At 34.3% G+C, this 12896-nt stretch overlaps 2 protein-coding genes across 4 annotated transcripts; one reads left to right on the top strand and one right to left on the bottom strand.

The window, feature by feature from the left end:
* The first annotated feature begins 482 nt into the window (after positions 1 to 482).
* On the top strand, positions 483 to 4541 carry LOC104120075 (photosystem II 10 kDa polypeptide, chloroplastic). Of its 2 annotated transcripts, XM_009631759.4 has the most exons (5): positions 483 to 742; positions 3465 to 3523; positions 3821 to 3876; positions 3954 to 4006; positions 4298 to 4541. In XM_009631759.4, exons 1-5 carry the CDS (start codon positions 595 to 597, stop codon positions 4390 to 4392), a joined length of 411 nt encoding a protein of 136 aa, XP_009630054.1. In that variant the 5' UTR covers positions 483 to 594; the 3' UTR covers positions 4393 to 4541. The 2 variants fall into 2 exon arrangements, with proteins under 2 accessions (XP_009630054.1, XP_070044438.1); XM_070188337.1 differs by lacking the exon at positions 3821 to 3876 and having other exon boundaries at positions 536 to 742; positions 3465 to 3549; positions 3924 to 4006.
* Positions 4542 to 4705: 164 nt separating this feature from the next.
* On the bottom strand, positions 4706 to 9559 carry LOC104120078 (DNA repair protein recA homolog 1, chloroplastic). Of its 2 annotated transcripts, none has more exons than XR_001974001.3 (13): positions 9205 to 9559; positions 8928 to 9019; positions 8678 to 8753; positions 8235 to 8297; positions 7792 to 7921; positions 7582 to 7667; positions 7378 to 7503; positions 7120 to 7224; positions 6973 to 7029; positions 6487 to 6549; positions 6335 to 6398; positions 5751 to 5823; positions 4706 to 5349 (listed from the first exon to the last, which is right to left on the bottom strand). XR_001974001.3 is itself a non-coding variant. In XM_009631763.4 (13 exons), exons 1-13 carry the CDS (start codon positions 9406 to 9408, stop codon positions 5242 to 5244), a joined length of 1260 nt encoding a protein of 419 aa, XP_009630058.1. In that variant the 5' UTR covers positions 9409 to 9557; the 3' UTR covers positions 4706 to 5241. The 2 variants fall into 2 exon arrangements, 1 of the variants encoding a protein (XP_009630058.1); XM_009631763.4 differs by having other exon boundaries at positions 6335 to 6411; positions 9205 to 9557.
* Between the last annotated feature and the right edge of the window lie 3337 nt (positions 9560 to 12896).

Genomic DNA, 12896 nt, shown 5'->3' with positions numbered 1-12896 from the left:
CGTTAACATGGAGTTTGCATTTTGATTAGAAGTTTAGAACTATATGCTGCCATCGCCCTAAAACAGTAGAACAACAAAAGTAAATAGAAAAAAGGAGGAATTTAGTCTTTGCATTTGATTTGTCTTTGTCGTGAGAGTGAAATCAATAACTAGCCGGTTAAGATGCTATACACGGTGAACAATTAATTCATTATTTAGTTCAAGATTATTCTCACAAATTACTAACAGCATCATTTGAGAAAAAAAAGTTTTCAATCGTAATCTCACAGAGTTATTTCTCCCTCCGTAGTCCGTTCACAGAAAAAAAGAGGGAAAGAAAATGTAGAGAAGCAAGTCAATCTTTTGGGCCCCTTTGGGCATCGAAAGAAACCAATAAATGAAGTCCAAGTGTAGAATATTAGGATAAGGAGAATAGTAATTTGTAGAGGAGGTTTAAACAAGCAGATATCTAGAAGCAATCCACAAAAGAGGTGCCACGTGTAAGATTGTAAATCACAAATTGTAAGTCTTGACTAATATTATTATGAAGGGACCATGCAAGCCTAAAGAAGCACATTTACAAGTATAGAGTCAGAAGAAAAGAGAGCATAGGAAATGGCAAGCACAGTAATGAGCCTCAAACCTGCACCTTTCAGTGTGGAGAAGACAGCAGTGAAAGGACTGCCATCACTTGCTAGGTCTTCTTCTTCCTTCAGAGTTCAAGCCAGTGGTGTCAAGAAGCTTAAGACTGACAAGCCTTACGGTATATATATATATTTCTTCCTTCGATTCTTTAACTCCGACTTTAACTTAATTATATACACCAATACTATTGCAACTTTTACATTATTGGTTCAATTTTATCTATTGTAAGAGGTTCTTATCATGTTTTACATCTTACTAATCCATGTTTGTTATTAAAGTTAATTACTTTACTTAGATTTTATGGATTTTTACGCAAATAGTCCGCCAGATTCATAGTCTACTTTTTCTAGACGGTATACATAAATTAAACACTTGAGCGGTTTGGTTGACGGCTATTTAGGTTAATTCTTCTAGATTCTTAGGTGACCTAATTGTAAAAAAAAATAAAAAAAATAATAATAATAATAAAAAAAAATTATGTGTTATAATTTACATATAATATAACTTATTTACACAAGTTATAATTACTTTTAAAAAATTACATTAAATACAATTTATTTTAAAATCTATAACTTATATCCCTAATATCTCCCTTGAGATTCTCTCACCTAAAATATATCTGAGATTCTGTCTCACCTAAAATATATCTATCCGTATTAACTTCCCACCAATTTCTCCATTAAAAAATTCGAGTATATCCCCATGTCCCTAGCCGCTTTCCTCCCTTTTACATAGATATAAGTCGTCCCCGAATGTGTAGAAAATAATGTCACCCCCGTCCTCCCTCCACCCCCTACAAAATGCTGATACCTTTCTTCATACTCCTTTACAGTATATTTCTGAATCACCCAATTTGACTTCTCCCTACAATTACTATAATTAAATACAGTAACAATATATAGTAATATATTATATATTATATATAGGATATTATATACTTATATATGTGTATACATTATAATAAATTAAAGGTAAACTGTAATAAAATTGTTCTATATTGGATTTTAAAGTGTTAATTAACGTTTGTATATTGTATAATTACATATAATATATGATATATATGTATTACATATTGTGTATTATATGTTATATAATATATAATTGTTAAACATAATAACTCATCATATTTCTTGAAGATTGATTTTCTCTAATTAAAATGATGCTGCGAAGATGAATTGACTGTAGAAAAATATTCCTACTATAAGTTTACCAAGGTGGACGATGAAATTGAAAGAACCAAAGAATCCCAAGATGGAGAACCTATTTTAATGAAGGATACAATGTATTTTTTTGGGGATCCATTGTGGTTATGAGATAGTGTTATCATGATAAACTAAAGTATTTATAGTAATAATTTATAATTAATAAAATTGAGAATTTTAAGAGACTAATTATGGATACTTTTCACGATCAGACGCCTTTTTACAGGTACTCATCCTTATATTAGGGTACATTTTTATAGATCATTTTTATGTTGTAGAATATATAATTATTTTAATAGTTGTAGATTATGAATTTTTTGTGAATCCGTAAGTAAACATGAAAATTCGTCAATCTCTTGGGAAAAGGTCCAAATCGACCCTAGTACTATACAAAGTATCTTAATATTATTATTTATTGTACTTGGAGCTATTCATATCCTTACCGTTAGTAAATTATTTCGTATTGTTAGTGTTAACAGGGATAATTCCGCATGTTAAAATATTTTTGTAAAAGCTCCAAATTTAACCAGCGGATTTAATTATGGTTTAAAATTATCCTCCGGTAGGGATGTACATGGACCGGGTTAGTTCGGTTTTTATCAAAACCAAATCAAACCAACTATATCGGTTTGGGTTGGTTCAGTTTTGTCGATTTTTCGGATTTTTTTGTTACATAAATATTATTTCAATCTTATTTTGTTAAAGTTATAAATAAAGTTTTGATAAATAAATATATGTTTAGTATTAGTTGAAATAACTGACAAAGATATGAATCATTAAAATATTGTTATGGGAGAATTTTTTAGTGACATATGGATTTTATTTTCTTAGTCGTTTAACAATAATTTTCCGTTGATGTACACTTTTAAGGTTAACCGAATTTAATAACTAAACATAAAAATCAATATGAAACCTATAATGATAAGTTCTATTTCATTTTAAAATGATCAAAATGCCATTTGAAATTCGAAAAAGATATAAGAATTTAAAAGATCTTGACATATGATTATGGAAGAACAAAGATATTTACGCATTTCAATAACACTTGATAAGAAAATGATGATACACTATTATTTAAACTAAATAAAAATGGATGCACTTCATACTTCTATTAAATACTATTATATTTCATGAGAGGTTCCTACATATTTGTAGATATTTTTTTTTTAAAATTCTATACAAAATCTTAAAAGTATATATAAAAATATATTTATATGTCGGGTTGGTTCGAATTTTTTTACTTAATACCAAACCAAATCAAACCAAACTTAATCAGTTTTTTTAACCGGTTTGATTTGACTTCTCGGTTTGGTATGATTTTCCGATTCGATTTGAACACCCCTGTCCTCCTGTATACTTTAGGTTGGGGGGGCTCCATTAGGGTCATGGGTTAATATGAGATGATTACCTAACGACGAAGGTATGAATATATACAAAGTATAACGGAAGATAAAATTAAGATATTTTGCATAGAGTAGGGGTGTTTTTAATCCTTTTCAGTCAGCTCTTTAATGAACCCCAGTTTTGACTGATTTCATTTTTACCTTCTATATCGTGTTTTGGGTTGTATATATTCTCCCATATGTTGTTTCTTCTATCTGTTGATTATAAAGTGCTACCATTTGGTTTTGTCATTAGGAATTAATGGAAGCATGAGCTTGAGAGACGGCGTTGATGCCTCAGGCAGGAAGCAAAAGGTTTGTTTCTACAATTTTGTTTTCAAGTATTATATTGTTAGTTATGAGGGCAAAAAATTTCTGTTCTTTGTTATGATATTTTCAAATATTTTTTAAGATAAAACAAAATACTCCCTACGTAAGTAAAATTTTATCATGAAATTTAGTTGAATGCATTGATTATTGTACTCTGATCATGAAGATTAGTACTCCATATCACAGGCTACATAAACGAAATTAATAGACCCAATAATTTGTCAAATTAATTTTGTGGTGAGACACTTGTAATATATAAGCAAACATGTTGGTTATGTTCAGGGAAAGGGTGTTTACCAATTCGTTGACAAATATGGAGCAAATGTTGATGGATACAGGTTAGTGAAAAACTAACTTCTTTGCTTAACGTAATTCCCACTAATAGAAAAATTAATGTAATTACTTTGTGTTACAGCCCCATCTACAACACAGATGACTGGTCTCCAAGTGGTGATGTCTATGTTGGAGGTATGACAATTTTTTGAAATTGATTGATGATGATTACTTCTACAAAATAGCCAAGAGAAGAATTTAGGGTGGATTCCAAGAAATTTAATATGAAACCCTTGCTTTTAGCTAGAAATATATAGTACATACAATAAGATCATATTCATTTTGAATTTACGAACTCTAGATCTTGATTCGCCTATCCTTTCAGTTCTGCTTTTTCAGCCTCCATTTAATCCCTAACAAGTTACACAGAATAAGTTTCTCTATTTGTTTCTTTCTTCTAAGTTTGAAAAATGGTAAAAATTGCAGGTACCACTGGCTTAGCCATATGGGCAGTCACCTTAGTTGGCATTCTAGCTGGAGGTGCTCTCCTTGTTTTCAACACAAGTGCTTTGGCACAGTAGATCGTTATCCTTGTACTCCTATTTAAGTTGTATTCCAGCTTGCACCATGTATCTTTTCAAGAATACTTTCTACTACAAAATATTTCCTGGCATCTTGTAATTGCTGTGATTTTACTGTGGATATATTAAACATAATGTTGTTTATCTAAGGTCTTGTAATCTAAACCTTTTAAGTTTAATCGTCTAATCGATATTGACTGCCTTCCATGAACTAATGACTTGCCTGCCAATACATACAACAGACTACTCTGATAACAATACCAATGCAACAGTAAGATGTTACATCCAATGCAGATGTCAAGAAACTCCACGATACTAGCAAAAATCTTCAATTGCCACTAGCACATCGTTAAATGTTCAAATATTGTTTTCTACAAGTCCAACAAAATGGTACAATTTTGACCTCTTAAAGTTGATGTACAGAGAAAAGAGCTCGATCACAAATGTTGGCTAACAATACAACCAAACCACAAAGACAAAATATTCAGCTGAGCTAACTACATACTCCTTTTCACTACCCTAACTCTAATTCTTCTGTTTTGGCTCAGGTGACACCTAAGTCACCCAGAAAATTTAGACGTCCAAATAAAAAAAGCATTCTTGTTTGCACAACAGGTAACCAGTCCGCCAATAAGGACGTATCTATTTCCTTCTCCCCATCAAGATGTACTAGTATACAAGAATATACATCTTTCTTCAACAATGTAGAGTACAGAAATGGTCTCATACTAAGCAATTCCGGTAGCGACTCTTTAAATTTTGTTCATTTCTTCTATAAAATCAGACGGTTGTCAATACTGGTTGTGAAATTTGTTGTCATAATCAATCAAAGCAGAACTCTGATTCATGTTATTGCATCTCTTGAAGTGCATCTTCCTCTTGAAGCTGTGGCAGTGGGTGTTTCGATGAAGAAGAGCCTAAAAACCCAGTTGTGTCTACCACGGATGACCGAACCATCTGCGGGCAGATAGATAATGTCATTTCTACGCCCCTACAATATTGATTTACAGTGTACAAGAAACCTTCCCCCGTTGTGTTAAGCCAATAACTACGACATATAAAAATATATCTTTGCTTATGGGTACTATGACCACAAAATGGTCATAGTTTCCATCTGTCTTCCATCTAAAAAAATAACCTACAGGCTCAAGATACAAGAACAGATCAGCTAATGAACAATGAACATAACTAATATGCAAATAAACTGAGGATGTTTGCTTTATTAGTTCTCTTTTATTATCAGGTTATTTAATCGCTTAAAACCTCCCAGGTTATCCATCTTCAGATATTGAACTTAAGTTACACAATATGAGAAGTAAAACACTTCCAAAATGCACCTAAAAAGTGAGTATAATTACCTTCTCTATTTCTTCAGAGAGAAGAGGATTCTCTCTCAAATACTGCAATGCTTTCTCTCGTCCCTGTCCCAACCTTCATTAAAGCATCAAGAATAAGTGTTGACCAGCATAAGATTAGTAATAAAGTAAAACATCAAAGAAACAGTGCTGAGTCACATAATATTTGTAATGAACCGGTCGCAAGAATCGGCTCACAGATGTAATAAGTAAGACAAATCTTTGATTAATCTTAGCTTCTGCACCAATAATCAGTAAATTGGACAGTTCTGAATCACTTCAATTTTGGGACAGTTCTGAATCACATTGAGAGTCAATTTCTTGCTTATTCCTATCATTACATAAAATTATTTCCTTCAGCAACCATATGAGGTATGAGTAATATAAATTGACCTAAGCTGTTTTCTTTTCAATTGAGCGTAAACTTTGACACTTCTAGTATGGCCTATAGAAAATTTTCAGACTTTTGATTGGTCATGACAAAAATATGCAAATATTTCTGTTGAGATATGGAGTTCCATAATTAATGGTTTTGTAAACTTCTCGGGAGTCCCTATATTTTAGCAATAGCTGCAAAATGTGCAAACCTGTGCTCCCCATAATTATACCATGAACCCTTCTTAGACACCACGTCAATCAGTTCAGCACAATCTAATACGCAACCCTGCAAAAGGTCAATTTCAGGAACAGAATTTGAGCCGATCACAAAGGAAAAGAAAGATAATAATGCCACACAGACCAGCTTGCTCACTCCTTCTCCAAAGATAATTTCAAATTCTGCTTGCTTGTATGGCCTAGAAACCTAAGAAGGAAAAGAGTAAGACCAATTAGCATATTGGCACCATAATCAGCAAGAAGATGCAAACAGTAACAGATCAGATGTATACTGGCAATTTCTTGGATGTTCTTGTATTTGCTAAAAGAGATTCAAAAATAAATAGAGGTCTTTGCTAGAAGAGATTTCTGCAAGGATGCATCACTAAAGTAGCTATCTAAAATCTTCGACAATATAAACACCAATTTACAATAATTATACAGTGGAATCAACATGCTTCGCCAGTGCAGGAAATCCAATAACCATGACAACCTTTATCATGCAAATGTCAGCTTTATAGTTTAAGCACTGAACACTTGTATAACTGAACCATTAACACATGTCTTCCATTTCGACAAACATAATACTGATGCCACCACATTGAGTAAATATGATGTGAAGCCGTTTTACCTTGCTCTTTTGAACTCTTACCCGGACCTTAAGGCCCACTTCCTCATCTCCTTTTGCCTGAAAGAATCAGTAACAGCGTTTCAATATAGAAAATTTAAATGTGAAAAATATAAAATAAATTAGCCATCTGAGCAGTTCTGAACTCACAGATTTTATCTTCCCTGTAGAACGGATCTCAAGTCGAACTGAGGCGAAAAACTTCAAGGCAATCCCTCCACTTGTGACCTCAGGATTTCCATAATAAACACCAATCTGATTCCAATCATAGGAATTATTATCATTCAGCAAGTGAGTCCACAAGTAAGGATGAGAATCATGCAGTATATGAAGTTAACCACACTTATGGAAGCTAGAATGACATGTTTACTTAGAAAGAGCATGCTGCAATTTCTAAGTCAAGAATACCTTGTATCTTATCTGATTGAGGAATATAAGAGTACATCCAGCTTTCGAAGCATTGCCTGACATTTTACGTAAAGCTTGACTCATCAGGCGTGCTTGTAAACCCATTTGCTGCATCCCAATTTCTCCCTACACAAAACAACATACCATGAAATCAGGAACTGGTGGGACTTTCTAAACATTCAGAAAACTAAAATGTTGGCTTACCTCAATTTCAGCCCGTGGAGTAAGGGCTGAGACTGAATCAATACAAATGAGATCTACAGCTCCCGATCTGCACATTCGGTCTGCGACTGGGGCAACCAAAAGTTTGGTTAAAAGTCCAAACTCTAGTAAGACCACCATGATCATTGATAAATTTGCTAGCGCAAAAAACGCAAAGTCATTTCTAATGGTGTAACGAGGGAAAAGTATTACTTTCTAGAGCCATCTCTCCATTATCAGGTTGGCAGACAATCAAATTCTCTACATCTACTCCAAGTGCTTTAGAGTATGCAGGATCAAAAGCATGCTCAGCATCAACAAGCATTGCATTGCCTCCTAGCTTCTGCATAACGAGAATTTAACAATTTATAATGTCTCACTTCATACAAGAACATCTTTAAGTAAGAAGCCTAAGATAAGTGGTTTCAGAGGATAGGCTGCAGCAATAAAGGTCTAATGGACCCTAGAAGGACTCTAAGCTTGCCTTTTACCCTTCTAAATTGTCCATTATTTTCTTTCCAGTTTATCTGTGGATAGAACCATACGATTTCTGTTTTTCATCCAAATTATCAATTGCCCCCTCCTGTCCAAGTGCAGGTCCATGCCCAGTAGAAGTTCCAAATTAATGAGTAGAATAAACCAAACACATATTGCACCTGTACTTCCGCAATAGCATGGAGAGCCAAGGTAGTCTTTCCGCTACTTTCAGGTCCATATATCTGTAAAGACAAATGTGAGTGAAAACTATCAGAAAACAAATTGCACCAATCTTGTTAATATTCCACAAGCTCATATCAATTGAGGAATTCAAGATGTACAGAAAAATCAGAATCTAATACCCCAGCCTATTGATGAAATAGTTTTGTAACAAAATCAACTTTATTAACGCATTACTTTTAATTGTTCTATGTAGCTTCATGTAGGATTACTCCACGAATGTGTAATCAAAACCAACAAGTAGTAATGAGTACCTCTATTTAAGCAGCCATATGCTTTTGAAACCAAGAGAAATCAATTAATCTTAACCAAATAGAAGATTAATAACCAGCAATAACTAATGCATATTGAAAATACAGATGAAAAGTATTCAAGTTAAAACCTCAACAATTCTCCCTTTGGGAAGGCCACCACCTAAAGCAAAGTCAAGCGTCAAGCAGCCACTTGGAAAAGTTTCACTGCAGAAAAAAGCAGATTGTGAGACTGATTTATCTCTACAGAGAGACTATTAAAGCTTCCTACGATAAGTTCCACCTAGAGAACCTATTAAATCATAAACAGATTCACCATTCACTCTTTCCAATTTTTTTTTTCTTTTTTCTTTTATTTGGCATCAAGGAAAAATTACATACACAAGAGCTCCACCAGCACTACCCAATCTAGTGACGCTTCCTTTGCCAAAGGAGCTGTTTATATCATTCATTGCAGCTTCCAATGCCTTTTGCTGAAGCACAAACAGTTAGTCAAGTCAGTCACATGGAAAATCTTCACTGAAGCAAATGATTGTTAACAATTTTCCGTCAAAATAAAAACAAGCAAATATATATTTTTCCCAAAATTTCATTTTAAACACATGCTTTTACACACGTATGTTTTGTGTGTGTGGGTGAGAGAGAGAGAGAGAGATACCCGGTCGAGGAAGCGAGCGTCATAATCGGGAGAGAAAGCTCCATTGACTTTGTGGTCAAATTCTGAACGAACCCTAATTCCATGTACTGAAAATTGAGGCCGAGATAGTTTGTGGTAGAGTTTTACTGAAGTAGTGTAGCTAGGGGACTTGTAACAAATTTTGGAGCCAAAAAGCTGAGCTTTCACTGGGAAGCTTAAATCCATCGAACTTGCTCTTTTTCTCTAAGCTCACTTCAAAATTCAAGTTGTAAACATTATAGCTGAAGAAGGAGCACAGCAGCAAAGACTATGGTGTCGCCGGAGTTCAATTGCTCCATAGTAGTTCTAGTTCGACGTTGTTAGATATTTTTCTGTTTTGAAGCCCAAACCATAAACGAGGGCCTATTTTTAAGGCCCGAGTTTTTGAATTGGTATACTACGTAAGCTTACAAGCCCGATACTTGTGGAAGTGGACATCTAAAGTGAAGCCCAGCATAATTGAAGCTTAGGGTGTGTTTGGTATAACGGAAAATATTTTCCGTGAAAAATGTTTTCCAAGAAAATATTTTTTTAGAAAATAAGTAGTAATTTTATTTATTTTTCGGTATTTGGTACGCAAATTAAGGAAAATAACTTATCAAGAGTATTTATAAATAATTTAGATACAATAAACATGAAGTCATAAACTTTTGAACCAACAATCTTTCGAATCCACAAATTTCATAAATTTTCGAACCACTAAACTTTCGGAACCGCGAAATTTCGAACCTGTAAAATTTATAATTTCTAAACTCGTAAACTTCCAAACACATAAACCTCCGAACTCATAACTTTGGAACTTGTAAAATTTTGAACCTGTAAACCGAAAGATGAAAAAATTAAAACTGAAAATATATAAATAAAATATTTTTTCCCCGGGGGGGAGGGGGAGGGGTGCAGAAAAATAAAAAAACTGAAATTTGAAATTACAAAAAATAAAATAAAAAAATTGTGCAGGGTGGGGGGTGGGTGATGCAGAAAAAAAAAACAGAAATTTGAAAATTACAAAAAAAAAAGTAAATTTTTTTTTGTGCGGGGTGGAGGGGCAGTGGGGTGGGGGTGCAGAAAAATAAAAAAACAGAAATTTAAAATTACAAAAAAAAGTATTTTTTTTTTGCAGGGAGGGGGATGTAGGGTGGGTGGAAACTAAAATTTGAAAAAAAAAAAAAAAACCTTTTTGGAGAGAGGGGGTGGGGTTAGGTGGGTGGGTGTGAAGGTGTGGGGTGGGTGGGTGAGGGTGGGGAAGGTTGAGAAGGAGTTTTGAAAAATATTTTCCCTTCTCTTGATAAGGAAAATATTTTCTTCCAATTGGAGGAAGATGAGTTCATAAGGAAAATGTTTTTCAAAATATTTAAGCCAGCAAAACATGAAAAAATTAAAAAATATTTTTCGGAAAATATTTTCCTTCATACCAAACACACCCTTAGTAGCTTTCATTTTTACTTATCCATACTACTTTTAAAACTTATTTACCCTCAATATTGAAGTTTTAACTTACAGCTTGTTTGGATGGTTGTTACCTATTGTATGTATCGTATTGTTACTTGAAATACGATGTTTGTTTTCATTATTACTTAAATTTTATTGTATCGTATTGTTAAATCCGTCGTTACGTAACAACGAAATGTGCCACTTTATTTAACGACCGATTTGGTGTGGTTACGTCGTTACTTTGTCTCTTTCTCTCATCTCTCCCTTTATTATTATTAAATAATTTTATTTTATCATTTACCCTACCTTTTTATATTATAATTTTACCCCGTATCATAATTTTTCTTTATAATATTGTAAGTTTATTCTTCATATTGATGGTGTGTGATATCATGAAACAACGGTAAACGATACAATCTATCCAAATATTGTATTCATCAAACGATACAGTACAATACAGTATGATACGATACATTATGAAACGATATGTAACAACCATCCAAACAAGTTGCTAGTTATAAGTTAATACACAATTTACCACTTATATGCAAAATAATATATTAGAATCTAATCTTCCACATTTTCTCTCCCCCTTTTTTTTCTTCTCATGCCTGATTGTTTATTCAATCAAATGATTCTTTCAAAATTCACTAAATACAATAATCACAATCAAAAGGATGAATTTGGGTACCTTCAAAATCAAAAACCGGGTAGATACAAGAGTAATAGGACTTAATGAAAATATTTTCATGAGGTTCCTTTCTGGATTCCTTTTCGAGGAATAAACTTATGCTATATGTTGTTGGATTATTGTCATTGATCAAATTGTTCAGCTTTTTCGCCTATGGAAGAAAGGTTTGGGAACCAAACTCTGTTAATTCATTAAGAACCCCGTTGAAAGACATTAAGAAGCTTCGAAGCTTTGAATTCGGAAATTAAAATTTACGAAATTATTATTTATTTAGATTGGGTGTTGTTACAAATGATTAGGGATATCTTTAAGAGCACCAAACCAACCTACAAACCTCCAAATCCATATCCGGACATATTCCTAAGCCTAAAATAACCATACGAAGGTATAGGAATCATCAAAACACCATTTCGGGGTCGTCTATATAAAAGTCAAACTCCGGTTAACTCTTACAACTTAAGCCTCCAACATTGGGACTAAGTGCCCCAATTCATTCCAAAACTTCCCCGAAACCAAGACAACTACTCCGGCAAGTCACATAACCACAAATACACATAAGTAAAGCATGAAGTAGGAGAAACGGGTCTAAAATACTCAAAATGACCGGCCGGGTCGTTACATTCTCCCCCTCTTAAACAAATATTCATTATCGAATGAGTCTAGAATTATACATGGAGTCTAAAAAGGTGGGGATATCTACTCCGCATCTCCTTCTCGGTCTCCCAAGTAGCCTCCTCGATGGGTTGACCTCTCCAATGAACCGTTACTGATGCTATATTCTTCGACCTCAACCTCCGAACTTGCCGATCCAAAATGGCCAACGACCCCACATCATAAGTCAAAACCCCATTTAACTGAACCGTACCGATGTCCAAGACATGTGACAGATCACCATAATACTTCCGGAGCATAAAAACATAAAACACCGGGTGAACTCCCAACAGACTAGGTGGCAAGGCAAGTCTGTATACCACCTCGCCCACTCTCTCAAGCACCTCAAAAGGACCAATATACATAGGGCTTAACTTTCCCTTCCTCCCGAACCTTATCACACCCTTCATGGGCGAAACTGTGAGTAAAACCTTCTCACCCACCATTTATTAAACATCACGAGCCTTTTTGTCAGCATAACTATTCTTCCTGGATTGCATTGTTCGAAGCCGCTCCTGAATCAACTTCATATTCTCCAAAGTGTCACAGACCAAATCAGTGCCAAACAACCTAGCATCCCCAAGCTCAAACCAACCAACCGGAGAATGACACTGTCTCTCATATAAGGCCTCAAAAGGAGCCATATGGATACTCAACTGATAGTTGTTGTTGTAGGCAAACTCGGCTAGTGGTAGAAACAGATGCCATGATCCTTTGAAATCAATAACATGGGCATGTAACATGTCCTCCAGGATCTAAATAGTGCGCTCAGACTGCTCGTTCGTCTGGGGATAAAATGTCGTACTCAAATCGACCTGTGTGCCCAACTCACACTGCACTTCTCTCCAAAAGTGCATTGTAAACTGAGTGCCTTGATCCGAGAGGATAGACACTGGCACAC

This window comes from Nicotiana tomentosiformis, chromosome 11 (genome assembly GCF_000390325.3).
Source record: "Nicotiana tomentosiformis chromosome 11, ASM39032v3, whole genome shotgun sequence".
In the NCBI taxonomy this organism is placed as follows: Eukaryota; Viridiplantae; Streptophyta; class Magnoliopsida; order Solanales; family Solanaceae; genus Nicotiana; species Nicotiana tomentosiformis.
This window is presented reverse-complemented; position numbering and strand designations above follow the sequence as displayed.